Source organism: Panthera tigris, chromosome B2 (assembly GCF_018350195.1).
Source record: "Panthera tigris isolate Pti1 chromosome B2, P.tigris_Pti1_mat1.1, whole genome shotgun sequence".
NCBI lineage: Eukaryota > Metazoa > Chordata > Mammalia > Carnivora > Felidae > Panthera > Panthera tigris.
In genome coordinates, this window is record NC_056664.1 from 135031190 (window position 1) to 135055953 (window position 24764).

A 24764-nucleotide genomic window follows, 5' to 3' on the forward strand; every position below is an offset into this window, starting at 1 on the left:
GTAAACGTTAGGACGAAAGGGGAGGTGCGTGGGTGGCTCAGTCGGTTAAGCATCCGACTCGATTTTGGCTCAGGTCGTGAGCTCACGGTGATGACACTGAGCCCCACAGCAGGCTCTGTGATGACGGCACAGCCCTTGCTGTCATTACAGAACCTGTCTGAGCTTCTCTCTCTCTCTCTCTCTCTCTCTCTCTGCCCCTCATTCACTCACATGTGCGCACATACACTCTCTCTCAAAATAATTTTGTTACTCTCTCTCTCAAAAAAAAAAAAACCCAGTCCAAAGAAGGCAGAAAAAGAGGACACAAGAAACAAAGAACAGATAGACAAAGAGAAAAAGAATAGCAAGATAGTAGATTTAAATCCGACTATATCAATAATCACATTAAATATAAATGGTCTAAATGATAGTGTCAGACTGACTAGAAATGCAAGTCTCAAATACATAACAAGAAACCCACTTTAAATATAAAGACATACGTAGTTTAAAAGAAAAAGGCTGGAAAAATACCAATACCAATCAAAAGAAAACTACAGTGGTACCAAAACAGAACTAGCCCAAAGAATATCACCAAGGATGATAAGAGTTGTTTCATAACTGTAAAGGGGCCATTTCATTAATAGGACATAATAATCCTATGTGTTTATGTATCTAATAACAAAGCTTCAACATACGTGGAGCAAAGCTGTAAGGGAAAACAGAAAAAGCCACAAATGCAGAGATTTTAAAACCCCCTCAGAACAAATAAACAGAAAATTAATAAGGATGTAGAAGACTTGGACAGTACTACAGTCCAACTTGACCCAACCGACATTAATAGGACACTCTGTCTAACAACAGAATACACATTCTTTTCAAACATTTACACAATATTTGCCAAGATAGACCATATTCCGGGCCATAAATTAAATCTCAATAAACTCTAACAGATTCAAATCATACTAAATAGGTTCTCTAACTACAATGAAATTAAATTAGAAATCAACACTGAAAGGCATCTAGGAAAAAAACCAAATATTTCTAAACTTAATAGGCCACAGAGAGGGAGAGAACATTTGCAAATCATCTATCTGGTAAGGACTTGTATCCAGATTATGGAAAGAACTCTCAAAACCCTATAATGAGAAATCAAACAGTGAATAAAAGATTTGAATGTACACTTCGCCCAGGAAAATATATGGGTAATAAGCATATGAAAACTAGGGAAACGCATGTTAAAGCCACAGGGAGATACCACTACATAGCTATTAGAATATCTAGGATTAAAAAAAACTGACCGTGCCGGATGTTGGTGAGGATATGGGACAACTGGAAGTCTCATGCTACTGGAAAGAATGCACGATAGCACATGACCCCTTTAGAAAATAAGTTGGTAGGGCACCTGGGTGGCTCAGTCAGTTAAGCATCTGACTTTGGCTCAGGTCATGATCTCACGGTTTGTGAGTTCGAGCCCCGCGTCAGGCTCTGTGCTGACAGCTCAGAGCCTGGAGCCTGCTTTGGACTCTGCCTCCTTCTCTCTCTTCCCCTCCCCTGCTTGTGCTCTGTCTCTCAAAAATAAATAAATGTAGAAGCTTGTTTTGCAATCGCACACCATAACCTTGACCCTTGAACGTGTGTAGGTTCATCGTATGCCAAGCTACTAAATAATGCAGTTTTTAACATAAAGTTGCAGCAAATGGAAAAACAAGAGAAAAACTGTTTAAAAGAGGAAGATCCCTGTATTGATTTTCTATTTTCCTAGCTGTAACACATCCCCACAGATTGAGCAGCTTAAAACAGTACACATTTGTATGTCACAGTTGGCGCGGATCAGGAGTCCAGGCACAGCTTAGCTAAGTGTCCTTCAGGCCACAGTCCCAGCTTTAGCTGGGACCGTGGTTCTCATATGACCCTCGGGTTCTTCTTCATCTGAGTTCCTTGCATTTGTGGGACCGAGAGCCCAGCTTTTTGTTGGCCATCCGCTGAAGGCTACATGTGGTTTTTGTGGCCTTCTTAGCCCGTTCCTAACACGGTACTTATTGAAAGCTGGCAGGGGGGAAACGACTGAGCCCCACCCCCTTACCTTTGCCGTATTCTCTTGGTTAAGGGCAAGTCGCAGGTCTCAACTCTCAAGGAGAAGCGGTTATTGGAAGCCGCCACAGGGCGTACCTACCACAGTGTGGGTACGGCGAGTGGAAACTGAGACGGTAGAAAGTACCAGAAGGGAATCCCCAGGATCACGGCAAAGAGAGATCCCACCGGACGCTGGCCTGCAGGCTGAAGGGCACCCTCAAGCGAGGGAGGCTCCCCTCACACTTGGCCCCAGGAAGGCTGACCTGGAGGCCTGTCCCTGGGTATTGGTTGAATGATAAGCACGCAGCCAGCTGAGCTCATGAAGATTCAGGGCAGTTACTGGCGCCGGGAGAAGCGGGAGCTGTGGCCGGACGCAAGCGTGTTCAGAATCCGGATGACGGCCTCACTCCGAGTAACGTTTATAGTCCAATAAATCCTGATGTACCCAAAGGTAATGATAGTTGTACGTTTGAGGGATGGAAAGAGGAGGGGAGGGGAGGGGAGCATGAGTGGTGGGATGTAAAAGATTAAAGCCTCATCTTCGGTATTAAGAAAGCCAATCGATAGTAACCGAAGTTGGCAAATCCAGAGCAGTGGGGAGTCGGTAGAGGCTTCGAGTAGGTAGAGGCTTCGCGTAGGAATGCAGCGGGCGGGCAGCGGCAGAGGGGGGCCTGTCACTTCTTACAGTATGCCTTGAGGAACAGTGTGACCTTTCGAGCCACGTACGTGATATTCTTTGATCAAAATTAAACTTAAGAGAATCTGTCAGCTCGCTCTCTCGGTGTTTCTCCTTATTTTTAACGTATCCTGTGTGTTTGTGAGAAACGGAAGGGGAAGGGGCACGAGTTGTGAATGATGTAGGGTCAGTGGCCCACGGGTTTGTATTTCTTCCACTGCATCAGAGGAAGCAGGTCTGGGCAGCTGCTGTGCCCCCCAAGTGTTAGAGGCACGGGGGGGGGGGGGGGGGGGGGGAGGGAGACGGGTGAAGAAGGTGGAGAGAAATCCAGGAGGGGCGGCTGGGTTGGCAAAGCCCAGGCGCCCCGGCTGCCCCCGCACGCAGTCCTGTAATTATTGTCCGGCCTCGCGATGAGGCAAAAATGTTCAGTTTAGGGAGGCCTTTGCAAGTAGCGCCGTTAGGACTCTTTCAGTCCAGGAACTGGGGAAAGTTACAGAAGAAAAACGCGTCCTGTTGCTGTCGAGGAAAGCGTGTAGAGGCAAGGAACCACCCACATGGGGACCACAACGAAGTACCGCAGACTGAGGGGTTTGAACAACAGGAGGTATTTCCTCGTGGTTCTGGAGGCCAGAAGTCCACGACCACGGCGTCCGAAGGGTTGGTTTCTCCCGAGGCCCCTCCTCTGGCTTTCCGGCAGCCTTGTCCTCACAGGGCCTTCCCTAGGTGTGCATGGTCTCTGGTGTCTCTTCCTCTTCTTACCAGGACACCAGTCCTGTTGGGTCAGGGCCCCACCCTTAGGACCTCACTTAATCGAAGCCCTGTCTCGCTGGAGCCTAGGGCTTTACCACAGGAACGAGGGATGGGGCTCAATTCCGTCCATCACCTGCCTTATGAAGACCCAGCCTGCGGTCCTGAGTGTTCTGCCGGCTTCTGCTCTAAATCACCTTAAAACAACAAAAAATGTTGCAGAGCAAAGTAGACCTCTAGGATTTACAAGTCAAATTAGGTGGCAGGGTAGTGCTGAATTCTTTCCCGAATCAGTTTCCTCCCCAAGACTTGGCCAACCGAGTGTCCCTCGGGGAGCATTAGAGGCGGCAGCTCCCAGCCCTCCCCTCCTCCCGCAGGCTCCCCGGACCACCCCTCTGCCTCGGTCCCAAGAGAAGCATAAAGGGGACATCAAAGAAATGAATACACTCTCCCTCTGCCTTGTGTTTTCCTGACGCAGCAGCTTTTTATCCTTCACGCAGGGGTCTGCGGGGCTGTGCAGGGCGAAGACAAAAAGGAAATTCTAAATGCTGGGGCAGCCCGGGCCCTCCCCCACGCCTGCCTTCCTCCTTCCTGTTCTCCCCTGCATCTTCTCTCTGCTTTCAGTGCCTTACAGAATAATGATTCAATTGCCATTAGGACCTTGGGATAAAACCCATGCCCAGAACACCCCCCCTCGATGTGCAGATGAGCTTCTCAGAAACCAGAATTTGATTACTTAATATCAGGTTCCCAAACGGTGAAGCATTATTAAATTGGTTTGTTGTGCCAGAGCTGATGTTGTCTCTCCACTGGCAGATGACTGAATGTGCCTCCACCCTCGCAGCCTCTTCTCTGCCCTGCACAGACACAGGGGCCTTCATTTCCGACTGACTCGGCTCAGGGTAGGGGCACAGCAGCTTTCGGGCCATCGTCACACTCCTGGAGGCTTCTCCTTTAAAATAAGATTTGTCCTCAAGCGGAGGGGGGCCCCTGTTTGCTTGAGTATCTTAGGTCTAGTTGGGGATAGCTTCAGATTTGATTACCATAAGTAAAAAGGCCAGGAAGTATGGCTTTTAAGATTGTTTGTAAGGCCAGAAAAGTTAGGGGAACAGCTCACGAAACTACTGAACATTTTTGTCTTATCAAAGAAATCCGTAATTCGTCAGAAATAGGAATTGTTTTCAAACTTCCTTTTTCTGTGTCTCGCATACATAAGTTACACTCACTTCAGGAGATAATGAGGGTTGTATTTTCTGTAATAAAGTGACAGTAGCCTCTATTGTGTATTCACCACTAGACTAGGGTCCTTTCTTTATTTCATTTGAGTTTTGAAATAGGCCCTATCCCGCAGATAGTTTGATACTCAGACTGCATTTCCAGAATAAGAACCAAGGGCTTGGGGAAGTAACTTACCCAGGAACGCCCGCCCCCTGCACACCCGTCGTTCGGGGTGGAGCCCTTCCCACCACACCTCAGCCTTGATTGGGTTACTGCTACTCGCAAGACTTTGATTACCCCCGAGCGCCTCTGCACTGGGGACCCCCTTCCTAATGGGCCCCAGGGAAGGGCACACCACAGCCTGGAGCCCACTGCTGCACCTGTAAGGGGGAAGAAGAGAGCCTCTTAGGGGCGCCTGGGTGGCTCAGTCGGCTAAGCGTCCAATTCTTGATTTCGGCTCAGGTCATGATTTCACCATTTGTGAGATCGAGCCCCAGGTAGGGTTCACAGTTGACAGGAAGGAGCCTGCTTGGGATTCTGTCTCCCTCCATCTGTCTGTCTGTCTGTCTGTCTCTCTCTCTCTCTAAAAATAAATAAAATAGAACTTTAATTTAAAAAAAAAATAAAAGCCTCTTCCACCTCAACCTGTCTCATCAGGCTCAGATGTGGCCTTTGTGGTGGAATGAGGAAAGGCAGGAATGTCCAGAGCTGTCTCATGGAAATGTGAACAGAATGCAAACAATTTAATACCTCTCTCTGGAGGTGTGGCCTTTGTGTATCATTTTTGGCAAGGAATGAAAACCAAGCCTGTACGTGACAGAGAAGCCAACTCACTGATCCACAGTGGCATCGAGGGGCACCTGGGTGGCTCCGTCGGTTGAGCGTCCGACTGCGGCTCAGGTCATGATCTCATGGTTCCTGAGGTCGAGCCCCACATCGGGCTCAATGCTGTCAGCCTGTCAGCGTGGAGCCCGCTTTGGATTCTCTGTCCCTCTCTCTCTCTGCCCTTCCCCTCCACAATGCTTGCGCTCACCCAAAAATAATGTTTTTTTTCAAAAGGGACAAAAACAGTAGCATTGATTTCAAATTGTCTATCTTAGATTTTGGCAACCCGCTGAAATGAATTATCAGAGCAAGTTCCAAACATAGTTATGGGATGTTTTCCCTGAATTTTTTAGGTAAAAATTGATGTGGCTCTTCGGTTATTTCAGTGGATAATGGTATTTACACTTTCAGAGGGGACCCAATAATCCATGTCTCACAGCTGATCGTTAAAAAGCTGCAAGCCTATTATTTTTCAGAAAAAACTCTGGGTGTTATTGTTTGTGTATCATTTTGGAAATTTTTTCGGCAGTCATCAGGTATGATTTACTCACTGCTAAGTGCTGTGACTAGATGTTTAAGATGTAATTTGGAAAGCTCCTACCCCCAGCATAAGCTGTGTCACGTGTCCTTAAATAAACGTTACACGGTTTAAAAGGAATCCAGGCTGAAGTTGTAAAGTAACTGAGTTTACTTGACAAATTCATGTAAATTTCGTTACCCGAATGCCGTGGCTGAGACCTCGGTAGCTGGCATAAGGATGCAGCGGTTTCTACCACGAAAAGGGTTCACAACATCGCTCTCTGCGGCTCCGGTCCTGGTGAGATTCTCCTCCCCCGCTGCGGCCCAAGTGCACATGTTGCCACTGAAGGGCCGTGGACTCAACGCCATGATCGAGTAAGGGAAGCGTGGGGCTCCGCGGTCAGGGCCGGGACTCACTGCATTTGAATTCCAGCTCCAGCAGGTCTGAGCTGTGTGATTTGTGGCACATCATGGTGCATTTCCATGTGTCCTTTTCCCAGTGTGCAAGATGGGGATAATGGCGGTAGCCCGTCCCCGCAGGGCTGTAGGAAGTAAATGAGCTACATGCAGTGCCTGGAAAGTGCTTAGCATAGTACTGCGCTGGGTGTCATGGGGTATGTGCCTTTGGGCCAGAGCTGCCCACACAGAGCAGGAAGCCTGAGGATGAAGCCAACACCCAGAGGACAACAGAGAGAAACCATTGGGCTGTAGGACCCAGCCCGGCCTTCAGTGTGCCACCTCCGAGCTTCCAGGCACGGGAACTGGAAGGATATTGTCTTACTGAGCCAGCCAGCACGAGGGCAGGGAGGGCGCTCCTGGTGACCACAGCCGAAGGGGTGACTAGGGCGTTGGGGTGACTGGTGGCTCAGTCGGTTAAGCTTCCAACTCTCGGTTTCAGCTCAGGTCATGATCTCCTGGGCCGTGAGATCGAGCCCCATATCAGGCTCTCCGCTGAGTGTAGAGCCTGTTTGGGATTCTCTCTCCCTTTCTCTCTGCCTCAATAAATAAACCTAAAAAAAAAAAAAAAAGAAGAAGAAGAAGAGAGAGAAAGACGGAGAGGAAGGAAGGGAGGGAGGGAGGAAACTAAGTGATACCACCCTTACAATCAGAATAAAGGAAAAAAATAATGGGGTGCCAGGAGACTTCTCAACATCTTTCCATTCAAAACTGTTAGTCCTTTATAACATTTGAAATCTTTAGCTTACGCTCAAAGCACTGCAAACAAGTTGCAGAATTTCTTCTTGCCTTTGTGTATGTCTGGTCAGACCCTCCTGCTTCACATTTATCTTTGTTTTTTTCTAAATAAACTCCCCCAATCTCTCCTTTTCCAAAGAGCAGCCCCAGGGACTTTGCACACAGAATGTGTGAGGACACTCTTCTTGCCTCACGCACTCCAGAGAGCATTCCCTTGTGTAAAAACTACCCCCGTTTGAAGCGTTAATCTCCCTGAAAATCAGATTTCAGGATTATACATGTAGAATTACCCAATTTCTATACAAAATGATATACATATACATTATACAGCTACGTCGCTTAAATAGGAAGAGAAACTCACCCAGGAGTTGGCACAGGACACTATTTACAGGGCTCCCCTCTGGGAAGCGGATGAGGAGAGGACTTTGCCTGTTACGCCTAGCGGTTTTCACTTTTTTGTGTTAAAAACATTTTTTTAAGGAGATCTTTAAAAATCTGGGAAGACAGTTAGGGACTAGCTTCCTCGCACTGGAAGAAAATTCGAGTCTTCCCTTACAAAAGGTAAGAAGAATAACAGTGCTTGCCCATTCTTTCATTCAAGGCCCCGACCTAAATCAGAGTAATCTGAGCCGTGTAACACTGGGCACAGTGTGCGAGTGCAACGTGGTAGTGTTTATAGTAATTGAACGTGGCTTATATCTTAATAAGTCATAAGTTAAGAATTTATGGCATACATTCTTTTTTTTTTTCTTTAATTTTTTTTTCAATGTTTTTTTATTTATTTTTGGGACAGAGAGAGACAGAGCATGAACGGGGGAGGGGCAGAGAGAGAGGGAGACACAGAATCGGAAACAGGCTCCAGGCTCCGAGCCATCAGCCCAGAGCCTGACGCGGGGCTCGAACTCACGGACCGCGAGATCGTGACCTGGCTGAAGTCGGACGCTTAACCGACTGCGCCACCCAGGTGCCCCTGGCATACATTCTTTTTACATAAAAATCATAGAAGGAAAAAGATTTTGTGTTTTAACTACAGAGTGGAGTGACTTGGTCCAAATATCCCAGTGGTCTGCTCTATTGGTCTGTCCCTCTTAAAGTGGGGACCAGGTCCTGGTCACCGTGGCGTCCCCAACAGGGAATGCTCCACAAAGGTTCCCGAGGTGAATGAAACATCACTGTGTCCCTTCACGTGGGAACAGGATCCCAGAGGCCACCAGGAGAGATAAGTGCACTCTAACTCTAACAGGACATACCCCCACACTCTCAGAGTGTCCCTAGCTAATAAACAGATATTTTGGAATGGGGTCACAAGCTCTGCAGGTGGATATTACCTAACTGCCCAGAAAAAAATCCCGGGACATCTCTCTCCTCTAAGTGAGGCCAGTGGAAACCCCGGTGTAGCAGCCTTACCTGTTTTCATCGTAATGATTTTTCATCTCCCTCTCTTTCAGTCACTGGACATTATATGTGGCCACCTTTCCTCACGCATTATCCTCCAGTAGCTTTTTTCACATCCAAAGAAGAAACAGAAAAAGCCCGATCCTCAAGAAGGCTTCTTTTTGGTTGTTTCCGAATTCTCTTAATTATCCTCCATTTTTACTCCTCTATTCTAAAAAGTATTTGTTGGGGCGCCTACGTAGCTCAGTGGGTTAAGCATCCACCTCTTGCTTTCAGCTCAGGGTCGTGAGTTCAAGCCCCGCGATGGGCGGCACGTTGGGTGTGGAGCCTACTTCAAAAAGACAAAAAATTAAAAGTATTTATTGAGGCGTTATATGGCCAGGGACTGTATTTCCACTTGATCTTAGCCAAAGACTGAGAGGCAAAGGACAGTAAAGTTACCACTCAGAAAATACTTTGGCTTAATAAAGAATTTACATTTTTGAGTTATTATTTCATAAGAAAGAAAATCAACTGTGTTCGGTGATCTCTTGGAGAGAAGAAGTGTGTAGAAAGGATTCTACCTCAGGTCACAAACTACAAGAACAAACAGATACAAGTAAAAATGCTTATTTTTGTTTCCGAACCAAAATAAAACTGGATAATTTATTTAGTATGAAAAAGTAGAAGATTTAAGAAGCCAGAAAAATTTCCCCAACACAACAAAATTAACTACAATGACATTTTGGTTAAGTAGAAGTTACGATTCTATCACTTTACAAAATAGAATTCTTAATAATTTTTCTGCTCATGCCGAGAATATTCTTTAACTTACAAGGACTACTTTTAGTAGTTGAATATTTTCTCTTTAACTCGGTTTAATGTATGTTTATAAAGGCTATTCATAGAACTCATCATTTCCCCAAAATAAGCTTCACCCGAAATCAGTATAGATTTTGAAGATTTGTTGCAGTTAAAATTAGGGTCAGGAAGGGCAAAAGCCCATGTTTTTCAGCCTTTGCAAAAGAATCCATTAATGCAGCGTGACAAGTAAGTACAATTTAGTGGCTCCCTCGTTATTTTAAGCAGGGGGCCTTCTTAGAGGACACACAAATAAAGTCAACACAGATCACCTCCGACCCCAGACGTGGGGCCAGAGGTCAACTCCCAAGGGCTGTCCAAATTCTTTCTTTCCCATAGCGCAGTAGTGACCCTTGTCTGGGGGCCACAATCCTTTGATAACAAAGTTTTTTATTGGGAGAGAATTTTATGTGAATGTTTTAGGTCTTGTTAACATAATTCCATATTGTGTCTGCTCAGCAGGAGAACTTTAGGGATGGCTCTTTGTCCACAGGGCAGGGAGTCCCTTGGCTCTTCAGACCCTATGTGCTTTCTTGTCCTCTGGTCCCAAATAAGTAGCCCTGATTCTTGGAAGTGACGATTGCATAATTGGAAAGGAGCATGGGAGGCTTCTGATTGAACTTAGTTCCCCCCCATTTGAGAGAAATAGGCTGAAAATGAAGGAAACAGATTCACACTTCCCAGCATTTAATATTTTGACAACTTTTAGTTCCCAGTTTTGTTCTGAAAGAATCAGAGTGACCAAAAAGCTGCATGGTATGATTAACCGCAGCCAGGAGACCAGCTCCAGGAACCACAGAAATCACACTCGGCCTTTGTCAGCGTTGGTGTCGCATCCGCTGAAAAAAACTTAATGATGGGGGCGCCTGGGTGGCTCAGTTGGTTAAGCATACGGCTCAATTTCTGCTCAGGTCATGATCTCACGGTTCATGAGATCGAGCCCCACATGGTCAGGCTCTGAGCTGACCTGCTTGGGATTCTCTCTCTCTCTCTCTCTCTCTCTCTCTCTCTCTCTCTCTGTCTCTCTCTCTGCCCCTCCCCCGCTCACACACGTGCTTTCTGTCTCAAAATAAATAAGCATTAAAAAAATAATTTCAGGGGCACCTGGGTGGCTCAGTCGGTTGAGCGTCCGACTTCAGCTCGGGTCATGATCTCACAGTCTGTGAGTTCGAGCCCCGCGTCGGGCTCTGTGCTGACAGCTCAGAGCCCAGGGCCTGTTTCAGATTCTGTGTCTCTCTCTCTGCCCCTCCTCCATTCATGCTCTGTCTCTCTCTGTCTCAAAAATAAACGTTAAAAAAAAATTTTTTTTTTTTTTAAATAATAATTTCAAAAAGTTCATCATGAGGGGGCTCAGTCGGTTGAGCATCTGATTTGGCTCAGGTCATGATCTCATGGTCCGTGAGTTTGGGCCCCACATCAGGCTCACTGCTGTCAGCCTGTCAAGGGAGCCCACTTTGGATCCTCTGTCCCCCTCTCTCTGCCCCTTCCCTGCTTACGCTGTCCCCAAAATAAATAAATGTTTAAAAAGAAAAAAGCTCACTTTTCTAAAAAAAAAAAAAAAAAAAAAAAAAAAAAGTAAATGACGACAAGTTGAATTTTCATGTCTGTAAAAAGAGCGTGAAGAGGCAGCCGTTGTGTTATTGTGTCACCGTCTGCACACGAAGCTGACACTTTGGCTTTGGCCATGTGGGCCTAGCTACACAGGCATCTTCCTGGGTTTCTCACCTCGTGTGGATTTTGGCCTGCCTCAGACTGAACTCTGCCCTGCGGTGAATAGCGTTGCAGCCCCAGACGCAACAAAGTCTGGGTAACGTTCTTACTGCCAAATGTGCCTTCCATCTACAGAGTTAATTTAAGGGATGGGGCAGCATCGCTGTGGCTGAATATGATGATTCGTTTTCTTTTAAGGTTTATTTATTTTTGAGAGAGAGAGACACACCGCCAGCGGAGGAGGGGCAGAGAGAGAGGGAGGCACAGAATCCGAAGCAGGCTCCAGGCTCTGAGCTGTCAGCACTGAGCCCGACGCGGGGCTCGAACCCACGAACCGGGAGATCGTGACTTGAGCCGAAGTCAGATGCTCGACCTCTGAGCCACCCAGGCGCCCCTGATCATTCATTTCTTAACCTCTAAAAGACGCTGGTCCCTTTTTCCAAATCCATGCCGCCACACACATTCTAAAGGCATCTGAAAATGCCCGTGGCATAGTGTGGGTAGGCAGGAACACTCCTGTAGAGGACCGGCGTGAGCTGTCCACAGGCAGCTGGAAAAAAACAGGAACAGTTGCCACCAGTGGCCTTTGTGCTTGGTGTCCCGGTTGCTACAACAGGAAGCATGGATTTCTTTCCGGGCTTCCTCAGATATGCACAGCCACTGTGATAACCAGAGAAAAATGTTACTGCTCTGCTGGGAGCAGAACGTTTGCAAGGATAAGGAGGCATCCACAGAAGTAAAGGTTTAAAATTCAGGAAGTCCCCACCTCCAAGCTGGGTGCCGGAACTTTATTTGTAGTTAATTGTTTGAAACCCAGAGCACGTTTTCTCAAAGCCATGTTACAAACGGTAGCAATATTCCAGGAAGGCTCAGAAGCCTTTTTTTTTTTTTTTTTTTTTTTTTTTTCAGTAGAGCGCAACCAGGGGAGGGGTAGAGAGAGGGGGACAGAGGATCTGAAGCGGGTTCTGCCCTGACAGGCTGACAGCAGTGAGCCCAGCGCAGGGCTCGAACTCACCCACAAACTGTGAGATCATAACCTCAGCCAACATCAGACACTCAACAGACGAAGCCACCCGGGTGCCCCCTCAGAAGCCTTCTTAGCCCATGATATGCCTAAAGTAAAATCCTGCACAATTGGCAAGACAGGAGCTAGCCAGCAGACATCTCTGTGTTGATGCGTCCGGCCACACGAAGAGCAGGTCCCGTGGCCCCCTCACCACACTCTCAGGGAGCAGGTGGTTAGTGAGGCCCGTGGGGGCACGGATGTCCTCCCCGCCTGCTGCTCCAGAGGAGGGTGAAGTAGCATGGCCAGCGGTGAATCAGACTCTCCCGTCCCCTTCCTCCTCGGCCACATTGTCTAAGCCGGCCCCCTTCGCAAATGGTAACGTGCACACGAATCGCCTGGGAGTTGGTGACGTTGCAGATTCCGATTCAGCAGGCCCGAGCGGGGTTGAGATTTGAGACGTCAAACAAGTTCCCGGTGATGCCCACACTGCTGGGCCACGGACCCCAGTATGAGCCGCAGGAGTCGGCCAGCATCGTGGGCAGGGGTCGGGGGTGGGGGCGGCGCTTGGCGGAGGGGGACATCCTGAGTCGTTGCAGAAGGGACGAGGCAAGTGAGAGAGCTGAGCTCTGTCGCCGGTGGGAAGAAGTGGGCGAACCCTGGACGCAGTCCTGGCCGTGTCACACGTCATCTCACTGGAATGTTCTCCGGCCAGAGCAGGCAGGAGCTTTGCAAGACACAGCCCTTAGTCCTCAGAAGAGTGAAGCCAAGTGGGGTCCCGGTGTCTTTGCTCCAAACGATCGCATGCAACATTGGTTTCTGAGCATCCTTTTTATGAAAAGGACAGTAATAAAGTCCGGCAGGAAATACGGCAATCATTAAGGAGCAGATCATCCCGGAGCCTCACCCTCTAGGTCCTTGACCATGTTTTAGTGCGTGAGTCGCCAGCAATCACAGCACTTTCCCCCAGGATACCAAGGGTTTCCGGTGCAAGTGGACTCAGACGCACTCTGATAGACTGATCTGGACACAAAGCAGCAAGGAGCACGGGCCTGGTTCCAGTCCTGTCTCCACCACTAACTTGCTCGTCCTTGTCCATGTCCTTGAGCACATGGCTTGTGCCTGAATGTCCCCTGTCCCATCAATAAATTGAGGCTGAAATTAGTACCTCCCTCTAAGGGTGGTGGGGGACTTAATTAAAGATGTGATTTGAGAATCTTGGAGCTACAATGTGCTGTGGGGCCGTGGGGGGAGGTAAGTGGCCCCCACGTTCAGGAAGTTGACATCTGCCTTTTCTGTTTCATTTCCTAAACCAAGGATGAAATAGCAGATGGCGAATTTAAAGAGATACAGGTGACCTAATACAGGAGGCTGAATTGAATTATGTAGTTAATTTATGTCATTAGATGTACACTGTTCAGAGTGATCGTTTCGCGGCATTTGCTAACATACAATATTCCATTTTCTCCTCTAGATGAGCACCATGCCAGGACTGCCGACCCGGCCCTGCTTCTACGATATAGATCTTGACACAGAAACAGAGCAAGTTAAAGGCTTGTTCTAAATGAACCAGACTTCCACAGGACCCAGTGCAGGTAGGCTCCTGGGCTTTCTCCCATGTCTTTCTTTCTTTCTTGCCCCAAATATGTTTTAGTTTTATTTTGTCTTGTTTTTCTAATATTTACTACAAAACATGGGCTGATAAGTAATTTCCTGACTTGGTTACTATGAATTCCTACTGAATAAGAGCCCGTGACTTGGGTCACTCCTCGATGTGGATATGCAGTGAGATGGGCTCCAGTCCAGTGAAAGTCAAATCATGTCGCTTCTGAATATAGATTGGTTGAAGGCATCTCTTGCCATTAAAAAAAAGGAACCCTGTGAACTCATTATTCTGTCTCCAGAATTAAAACTAATATAGTGTCGGGGCGCCTGGGTGGCTCAGTCGGTTGAGCATCCAACTTCTTTTTTTTTTTTTTTTTTTTTTTTTTTGTCATTTGCAAAAATTTATTTTTTTATTTTTTTTTTTAATATATGAAATTTATTGTCAAATTGGTTTCCATACAACACCCAGTGCTCATCCCAAAAGGGAGCGTCCAACTTCAACTCGGGTCATGATCTGGCAGTTCGTGAGTTCGAGCCCCGCATCGGGCTCTATGCTGACAGTTTGGAGCCTGCAACCTGTTTCCGATTCTGTGTCTCCTTCTCTCTGCCCCTTCCTTGCTCATGCTGTGTCTCTCTCTGTCTCTCAAAAATGAACAAAATTTAAAAAAAAAGCGAATATAGTGTCCCTCCCTGTCCATGTGGATTCATTCTAAGACACACAAACCCTCACCGCCCCTCAGCGTATGCCTCAAACCACAGATAGCACTAAATACTTGCGTGTGCTGTGTTTTTTCCTATACGTACACGCACATGATGAAGTGTAATTGACAAATTAGGCACAGTAAGAGATTAACAATAATAAGTACCAGTAAAGTAGGACAATTATAACAAGATGCTGTCATCAGAGTTCTATGAATGTGGTCTTTCTCTCTCCCGCTCTCTAAATACCTTATTGTACTGCACTCCCCCCCTCTTCATGTGCTGATGGGAGATGATAACAGGGCTACACGATGAGATGAAGGGGGTGACGTAGACATCGTGACATAGCTTTCGGCTGCTGTTGACCTTCTGACACCGTGCCGGGAGGATCATCTGCTCCCAGACCACATTGACTGCGGACAGCTAGACCCATGGAAAGCGAAGCCGCAGATGAGGGGGACTGCTGTGTCTTTGGGCATTTTATAAGTCTACCTTCCTACCACATACCTCTTGTGCGGAGTTAGAATTACGTGATAGACGGATCTGGGTGCATTCATTCCCTGCGGCTGCCATAACAGTATCACAACTGAACGGCTCAAAATAACAAATGTTTGTTCTCTCAGTTTCAGAGGCTAGAAATCCAAAGTCAAGGTGTCAGCCAAGTCGTGTCCCCTCTGCGACTCTGGTAGAATCCTTCCTGGCCTCTTCCTGGCTTGTGGTGGTGCCAGTCATCCTGAATGTTTCCCAGCTGGACCCACATCGTTTCAATCTCTGCCTCCATGGCTGTAGCATTCTCTGGGTGTCTCTGTCTTTGTATGGGGGTGTCCTTATAGGGACACCAGTCACATTGAATCAGGGCCCACCCTCCAGACCCTATCTTAAAGTGACTACCTCTGCAAAGACCTTATTTCCAAGTAAGGTCACTGTCTGCGGTCCTGGGGGTCAGGACTTCAGCATATCTTTTTGGGGACAGTTCAACGCATAACACTCGACCGTGGCACAACAGATGGATTGGGCTCTCGTACCACTGAAAAGGTACATGAAGATGAGACCAGTCTAACGCAGAGGGCCCTGTGCGTCATAGGAAGGACAGGGCAGCAGAAAGGAGACCCTCGCTAGTTCATGGTCCACACAGTTTAAGAGGGCTGGTCTTGACTTGGGGCCCCCATAGGCAGCCCACAGTGGGGGTCCCTTGGTCTTACTCATGTCTGCCCCTCAGTACTGCAGTCACACCTGCTGGCTTCTTTCCTGGCTTCCCTTCCGGAAGAGAAATGACCACCCTCCTAATCCTGCCCCTGGGAAAACTCTCAGTCACCAGTCGTAAAGGCTTGTGAAGCTGCTTTTCTCATCTGTGTATCAAACCTCACCATATTCTCGGAACACATTCCTTTTCCCAACACTCCCAGTTCCGTCTCCACACTCGCTCCTGTTCCTTAGCCCAGCATCCCTTCCTTTTTTTCTTTTTCTTAATTTTTATTCATTTATTTTAAGATAGAGAGAGAGTAAGCAGGGTAGGGGCAGAGAGAGAGAGAATCCCAAGCAGGCTCTGTGCTGTCAGTGCAGAACCCAATGTGGGGCTCAGACCCACGAACCACGAGATCACGACCTGAGCTGGGACGAAGAGTCAGAAGCTTAACCCACTGAGCCACCCAGACTGTGGGCCTATTAGACAAGCCTACTTGACCTGAATTCTCACTTTTGTTGGTTTCACTACCAGTCGTCAACATGGGGAGATTGTTTTCCTTTTTTGTAAGTCTTTGTTACTAATACGCTAGAGACTATGATGAGAAAGGTAAGGGACCACGCCAATATGAAATGACATTAATACAACGTGTGGAATTATTGGGTTTGGGGTGTGTGAGGCATATGCTGTTGTTTTTCACTGAGGAGTGGGGGCTATGTTTAGTTTGAACCACAACCACATTTCAAATCTGTGTCCATTCGGAAGAAGAAACCCCCACAAAATAAACCAAGGAGACTAATTTCACAAAGAAGCCTTGATAATGGTGTCATTTTGGTCTTTGGGTATAAAGTGTGTGTGTGTGTGTGTGTGTGTGTGTGTGTATGTGTGTGTGTGTGTGTGTGTATGAGAATGTCTTGGGTTTCCCAGCTAGTTCTTGGGAAAATAACAGTATCCTTCCTCTTCCACTGAAAATTAACCCGTCCTGACTAATCTCCCGTTTCACGTCAAGAACCCATTCTGCTGCATTTCTGCCATTTATCATTCTTCTCCAGAACAAGTGTGTTTTCACCCTTTCATCTCTCTCGGGTTGTATTTTTCCAGCCTCGTGGTCCGTTTTCATTTGTTCCTCAAGTAGGTAATTAAAACCCAGTTATACCTTAATTATAGGTTAAGACCCTGCTAATGCCAAGGGACACGTCACGTACACTTAAATCCTTTGGTCTGTGTTCCCTAACAAGTGTTCCTCCAGACTTTTTTTTTAAGTTTACTTACTTATTTTGACACAGAGAGAGAGCACAGGGGAAGGGCAGTGAGAGAGAGGGAGAGAGAGAGTCCCAAGCAGGCTCCACACTGCCAGCATGGAGCCCGACGCGGGGCTCGAGCTCACAAACTGTGACATCATGACCTGAGCCAAAACCAAGGGTCGGGCGCTTAACCGACTGAGCCACCCGGGCACCCCCAGATTTTTTTTCAATGTTGAGCGAGGGTTAGAGGTCAGGACGCCGGCCTGTGGAAGTTACCCCAGTGAGCCAGGCACCGTGCCGAGCACCTCACCTGGGTGGTCACAGCATCCCTTGGAGGCAGGTGCTGTCCCACAGGGGTAGATCCTTCCCGAGGAGGTAGCTGAGGCGTGGTCCCGAGCCCCAGGACTGCAGAGCCATCTTTCCATTGCTTGGCCCTGCCTCTCCTTCCAAAGCTGGCACGGGAGTCACCTTCCCACCCCTTGCCACCCCCTGGCACATGTCATGCTGGGGTCAGTGCAGCGAGATGGGCGGTTCTGTTTCAGAGCTGTGGAAGCGCTGGCCCGGGAGAGTCAGCAGCACGGTCGAGGTGCCCCGCCAGTAAGCACGCATGCCGAGACTCCCCCGGGACCAGCTTCCCCTGTCTCACCCCATCCTTTATGCCCAAACCAAAGGATGCCCTTTGCGTGTCAGTCACAGGATAAATGAACCTTGGCCCGCCCTAGAAGATCATAACCAGTTATTTGAACAGACCTATAATTTGGGGATCATTTCCGTATAACAAAAGATAATTCTTCGGGTATTAAAAGCTATGACTTTGTCCAGATTCTTTTTCGCCAGAGTATAATAGGGCTATCTCTCGCTGAACTCTCTCATAGAATGTTGTTTTCCCCCTCGCTTATCCAAGGCTCCTTTCTGCTTTGTGAACTGCCGGATCCCGTTCCCAGCTCGGTGGGTGGTGGTTCAGAACCCATCACTTGACCCTGCTTTGCACCTTTGAAAATGGATCCAGTGTCGCGGGAGAAAGCGCTGTACAAAGCAAACATCCCTTCCCGGGAACTCCCGGGGTGATGGTCCCGCAAACGGACCCTCTGTTTCCCATGTCCTCACAATACGCAGTCAGGGGCCACCTCCTCGCAGTCAGGTCTGTGGCGATTAAAGGTGCAAGGAATCAAAATGTTGACGTTTGGGTGACAGTCGGCGTAGACAGATTTGCCCGCCAAAAGCGGGAACGTCTGATGGTCGCTTTGCTCCTGGAGCGGTCAGACTCCAGAGAGCCCCGTGCTGTCAGCCTCGGAGTAACACACCCGTGAGTTTTTGCAGCACGCGTTGTAGTCGTGTAGCACACGGAAGATGGTGCTCTGTTAACAACTGTTTCTGTCCTTCCGCTTCCTCTCCTCTCCTGCTTACCTCCCCGTCGAGGAACTCATGTAAGATCTCATATGAACAGAGAGCCAAGAAGTCACCAGAATCTGAGCTCTTGCTCCCTTCCAAGGCTCCCCTGTGATGCTTTCACTGTTGTCAGAAGAAGGGCATGATTCATTCTTCTGGGTGGCACCAAATAGAAAGAATGAAAATCAGTTGTTTGTGCCAGGAACACCGATCCTGCCATATTACTGCTCAGTCTTTTGTTTGAAGGTGATTGGATTTCAGGTGTTTTGTTTTGTTTTGTTTTTTTAACATTTATCTATTTTTGAGAAAGAGGGAGTGGGGAAGGGCAGAGAGAGGGAGACAGAGGATCCGAAGCAGCCTCCGTGCTATAAGCATAGAGCCTGATGCGGGGCTCGAACGCACGAACTGCGAGATCATGACCCTGAGCTGAAATCAGGTCGACTCTAGTCCTGCTATAAATGTTAGTTATTTGCCCAGAAAGCTTTTTCTTGAACTGCACGTGCAGAGAAAGGTGCTCGGTTCTTCCCCCAACTGCCTGTAGAGCTTAAATGTTCAGTGATAGTTAATGGTCATACGATAGTCTTGAGTATGGTTGCTGCCCTTCTGTGGTCAGGGTCTGTTTTGCAAACCAGAGGCTTCAGGGTTCCCTCGGGGAGCACCTGGGCTCTGTGATTTTGGTCTTAAAACTGTCTTTTCAAGAAGCAACTCAAACACTGTTGATTACCGTTTATGCTCCAAGATGAAGGTCAGCGAGTACCTCGCCCTGAGCCATCCTTGGAGGGCACAATGGGAAGCTCAGGCCACTTAAATAAAAGATGGAGGGGACTGAATCTAAAGATGCCATCTGTATCATCTCATTGACATCGAAAGGTGGTGACGGGGGCGCCAAGGTGGCTCAGCCAGCTAGCATCTGACTTCAGCTCAGGTCATGATCTCACGGTCCATGAGTTCGAGCCCCACGTCGGGCTCTGTGCTGACAGCTCAGAGCCTGGAGCCCGTTTCAGATTCTGTGTCTCCCTCTCTCTCTGACCCTCCCCTGTTCATGCTCTGTCTCTCTCTGTCTCAAAAATAAACGTCAAAAAAAAAAATTTAAAAAAAAAGAAAGAAAAATAAATAAACATTTTAAAAATTTTGGGGAAGTTCTTAACTCCCTTTTAAGGAAACTTTGGGGGGGGGGGCGGTGCGCCTGGGTGGCTCAGTCAGTTAAATGTCCAACTTCGGCTCAGGTCGTGATCTCACGGTTCATGGGTTCGAGCCTCGCGTCCGGCTGTGTGCTGACAGCTCAGAGCCCGGATCCTGCATCGGATTCTGTGTCTCCCTCTCTCTCTGCCCCTCTCCCGCTCACACTTGGTCTCTCTCTGTCTCTCAAAAATAAATAAACATGTTAAAAAAGAATTTGAAGGAACTTTTTGGGCTCTCTTTGATTTCTTATCCATTCCATACCAAGATAGACTATTTCATATATTCTGTCCTCATAAAATTCTGAATTTTTTTTTTTCCTGAATAACTGGATAATAATAAACAGCTGACTCCTCTTTTTAAATCCTCACTAGAGTGGTTGCATTTCCAATTTATAAAATCTGTATTCAGACTTTCTATACTTCTGCCAACACGCAGAGGTGTTTTTTGTTTGTTTGTTTTGTTTTGTTTTTTAATGTGGAACCACATACGCCACGCCCCTATAAACACAAAACCATTACGTACAAATTTAAGGTGTCTAATCAGCTGGTCTTCAACCACCCACTCTGGGTTTGGAAGGTCTTCAGACTTGCCCTCCTTGGGCCGTTTCCAGTGCACCAAGCCCACCGTCATTCCCCTTACCCTCCTTTCCGCCATGTGTGTCACTGAGGCTCAGGTCCAGGATCACGAGAGCCCCCAAAGTGAGGCTGGCCGCCTCCCTGAATGGAGGGGTGAGGTCCTGCCCCGGGCAAACCTCCCTTCCCAGCTTCGAAAATATTTTCTTTTGGTTGAGGATTATTGTGCTCGGGGTGCTCCTGTTTTCTGTTTACTTCCCTGACTTGAATCCGATGCGAGGAGAGTGGTCTGCATTCCTGGTCCCCTGCCTTCGTCACTGTCTTCTGTTCTGAGGCTAAGCAAGCAGCCTTTCTGGCTCTAGAGCCCCCACCCATCTGTGGGAGGCCAACTCACTATGTTCTGGCCCAGCAGACAAATTCTTCCACGTATAAATTCAGATTAAAGGCCAAATACTTGCATTTACACTTCTTCCGCAATGATGAACAGAGACTTTCTGAACCTTCGGGGTTTGGTTCGTTTGTCTTTTCTAAAATGTAGTTTGATGACTGCTCCTTCTAAAAGATTTCAGGCTCCAACAGTGTCCAGGAGTCTTAATATCCTTTCAGAGGAAACAACAAAGCTTTAACATCAATAAGATCTCCTCCCTTCCATTCTTGCCCTAAATGCATTTTTCAGACCTTCCTTTCTGTGCCTACTATAAAAGACAAACTGAAATCCAAGGCGACAGGATTCCTGATCTAAAATCCTGAGCGGTCTCACTCGGCAGGATCCCGGAGACCGTAAAGCCCAAATTCAGAATTTTAGAATTTCCGCCTAATCTTTTCAGGAGGTTCAGAATGCTGCCTACAGTGACCGTGCTGACTGGGTCACAGAGCGGTGCGGAATCGGATTCTCCACCGCTCTTAAGTAAGACGATTCCAAACAGTGATTCCCAGCCCTGTCTTGTGAAGGGAATCATTTATCTGCGGGTGAATTTTCTTTTGGACTCTGGCTTTTTAGAACTATATTAACAGTTTGACATCACAGGGGGGAAAAAGCTCTTCTTAAATCACTGAAACATGGCTTTGTTTTCCAGGCTCCCGAAACACAAACCCGTCTTTCGCCTTCTTGCTGCCGTTGGAGAAGAAAGTGAATTTGAAATATGCCGGTTACACAATGCGGGAGAAATGGGGAAATAGACCAAAGACATATTCTCCGTTCAAGAATTCTGTTTGCAACAGAGTATGGTGTCCGGTAAAAGGACCTCCACCAAGTTCGAAAGAAAGTAATTTATTTTCCGTTTCTGCAGAGTTTACATTATTTCCCACTGCTTACACTGTAGAATGTTTATTTTATGGGGACTGAGGGATTAAAAGAGTGTGAACTAAAAGGTACCATTTTCCACTCTGGAGTTTTCTATTTTGTCTTTGAACTGAAAATAAACATGCATCTAGAAAACCAAACAGCAAGTTTCCAACGCTAGATAGAACTCTCTGGTCTCTAGAGGTAACTGTTCACATTGGGGTTGTGACCTGACAGATTTTCTGGAAAACTGTGAATACAACGAGGGCTTTTAGAAACAGAATGAGAAAGAAATTGCACGCGCGCACAGAAATATCTGATCCATTGTGAAATCTTCAGACCGTTGGAGGGTTGTAATAAATAAATAGCCTTTAGACCGCAGTGCATTTTATACACAGAACTGTTTTTCAGTGCCAGTGAAGTTTACATCACTTACCCAAAAAATAATGGGTTCATGCTCGTTCCGTCCACCCACAAATCAATCTCAGCAGCCACTAAGCTTGCGAAAGCCCATAGGGCAAAGCAAAGTTGGCTCTTGAGGTCAGGTGTTGGGCAGATGTTTTTCCATTTGTCCAACCCATAATTCATAGTAAAGAATGGTGTATGGGCTGTACCCCCTTCCCGGGAGTTACTGACCCTTTTCTGTTTCCATTTTCTCCTACAATAACATAAAGTTATATAAAAGTTAAGACAAAACCAAGGATTCAGGAACAAACAAGAAGTGATTGTCTTCTAAGCAGTTTAAGTAAAAGAGTCACCATAAATATCTTAAATGTCCCCCCGGCGCATCCTGCAGAGTCCTTGCCATCGGATCTTTCCTGCACATTCTAGTACTGCACCCTCCAGTGACCCTGCTCGTTAGTTGCCCTGCGTATAATGTGTCTTTATGCACAATTTAATTTGTTCCAAAACATGGCTGAAACAACCAAAAAGCCTCCCCACACAAAGACTGTCTCAAGAATGGTTTTGCTTGGTGTTTCTGAAGGGTGTGTGTCCCTCTCCCCCCACCCCCGTCCTTTATTTGCAAGTATACCTCTCCACATATACAATGAACCAGTGTTTTCCATATACTGCCCTTTGAAGGTCTTAAGGGTTCACAGGAAACCTGTTCTCTCTGCGATGCACTCAATGATCGGTCTGGCTCAGGAGTTCATTTTTAAGCAGTTGCCTTCTGTTATTTGACTTTATAATTTTCCTCTGCTATTTAGTTTCATTTTCTGTTTTTGAAAGTATTTCGGGGCGCCTGGGTGGCTCAGTCAGTTCAGCGTCCAACTTCAGCTCGGGTCATGATCTCACAACTCGTGGGTCCAAGCCCCGCGTCGGGCTCTGGGCTGACAGCCCGGAGCCTGGAGCCCGCTTTGGATTCTGTGTCTCCCTCTCTCTCTGCCCCTCCCCTGTTTGCACTCTGTCTCTCTCCCTCTCAAAAATAAATAAGCATTAAAAAATTAACAAAAGAAAAAATACATTTCTAGAAACCTATATTCCAGGGGCTTTAGACTTCTTTCTTTACCTGCTTTCACCAGGCAGTTCGCCAGTTCACCAAAAAGAAAAAAAGAAAAGCATCCCAAACAGACATGGGAGAGCTTTTCAGTGCTCATCGTTGAAGGGCCTGTAATCACCCCAAACTTTTACCATCGTGTGGCCACATTTACCTCCTCTAGATACCATCACTCGAGTTCTGGTGGATTTGTTTTCTCTCACTCACCCCTGCCGAGCGATAAGCCGTCTCCACCGACTTGAAAGGGCTTCAGCTGGTTAATTAATGGGCTTATCAACTCGTAATGACTTGAGGCTGTTCCCAGACGGGAGAAGGTGTTCCTTCAGGGAAGACCTACTCATCTACCATCTCTTGGGAGGCCAAGGCCCAAGGAAAAAGAGCATACCGCCTTTCACATGGCCTGGCCGGTTCAAGTGCAAAATCTTCTCAAGTGCGGATGATTTCTCTCCGCCTCTGGAAGTGAAATGTCAGAAACCACTGACAGATCGGTGGGGGCCCCGGTGACCCGCCATGGCACACAGACTAGTGGCCGGGCTCCCTCTCTGCTCGCAGTCCTGTGGTAGCATTACCTGCAGAGGTTAAGACCCAGGTGAGAAGAAGCTTCTGAAAGCTCCTGGGGAGACGCACCATCGGGATCAACTGACAAGGGAGAGATGAACGTGGCCTCCAGAAAGCAGCCGTAAGCCAGTCCATTCATTTGGGTCCTTTTTATTCTTCTCTTTCTGGGGTTATTTTGTTTAACTGGGATGTGCCGACCCCGTTAAAACAATACTTGAGTATTCTTCACAGTAGATATTTTAAAAGAATCCTCAGGTCTGACATTAGCCAGGGTTTTGTTTTGCTTTGTTTTGTTTGAATAATTTACCCATACCTGGGGCGCCCTGGGTAGCTCAGCTAGTTAAGCGTCCTACTCTTGGCTTCGGGGTCAACTCATGATCTCACGGTTCATGAGTCCAAACCCCACGTTGAGCTCTGTGCTGACCGCCATGGAGCCTGCGTGGGATTCTCTCTCTCCCTCTCTCTCTCTTTCAAAAAATAGACATTTTAAAAATAAGATGATTGGGGCATCTGGATGGCTCAGCCAGTTAGGCATCCAACTTCAGCTCAGTTCACAATCTCACTGTTCATGGGTTCAAGCCCCACATCGGGCTCTCTGCTATCGGCCCAGAGCCCGCTTCAGATCCTCTGTCTCCCTCTCCACCCCTCCCTCTCTCTCTCTCTCTCTTTCAAAACAAATAAACATTAAGAAATATTTTAAAAAATAAAACAATTTACACATACCCATAAATAAGAGGGTGTCTGAAGCTTACCTTATTTATTCCAGAAAAATCCACATACACATATTTGTCCATTGCTTTTATATAAATGTATACATACATGAGGATACAAGTTAACTAATAAGTATAATTTTTATAGCATTTTTTACAAACCTATAATACATATCCATTGCAGATGTTGACTCCCGTGGTAGAACAGTTGGTTAGTAAACAGAACTTTCCCCCAAAAACGCTCTTCTATAGCGACATTTCAAACAAAGGAGAATGGAATTCAAGAGCCCATGAACTGGGATGGGGGGAAAAATTACATTTTTGCTTTTACTAACCTCTAAACTTAGTGTCGAATTTCCTTCAATTATGAACGTTGGCAACAAACTAACAGTAGTAAAATAGTGCCTGTGTCTGCCACCAATAGAAATCACGGATATTTTAGGGGCACCTGGGTGCCTTAGTGGGTTAAGCGTCTGACGCTCAGTTGCGGCTCAGGTCATGATCTCATGGTTTCGTGAGTTCGAGCCCCGCATTGGGCTCCGCTGACAGCCCGGAGCCTGCTTGAGATTCTCTCTCTCCCTCTCTCTCTGCCCCTCCCCCGCTCACACTGTCTCTGTGTCTCTCAAAATAAATAAATAAGACTTTAAAAATATAAAAAAAAAA

The 24764-nt window shown here is 47.1% G+C and overlaps 1 protein-coding gene across 2 annotated transcripts in view; it reads left to right on the forward strand.

Moving 5' to 3' along the window:
* Positions 1-21427, forward strand: part of MTHFD1L (methylenetetrahydrofolate dehydrogenase (NADP+ dependent) 1 like) — a 185735-nt gene extending 164308 nt beyond the window's left edge. For both annotated transcript variants that reach the window (XM_042987318.1, XM_042987319.1), the window contains exons 27-28: positions 13654-13774; positions 21130-21427. In XM_042987318.1, the coding sequence (XP_042843252.1) occupies positions 13654-13743 (90 nt within the window). In that variant the 3' untranslated portion in view covers positions 13744-13774; positions 21130-21427. The remainder of the gene's footprint in view (positions 1-13653; positions 13775-21129) is intronic.
* The last annotated feature ends 3337 nt before the right edge of the window (positions 21428-24764 follow it).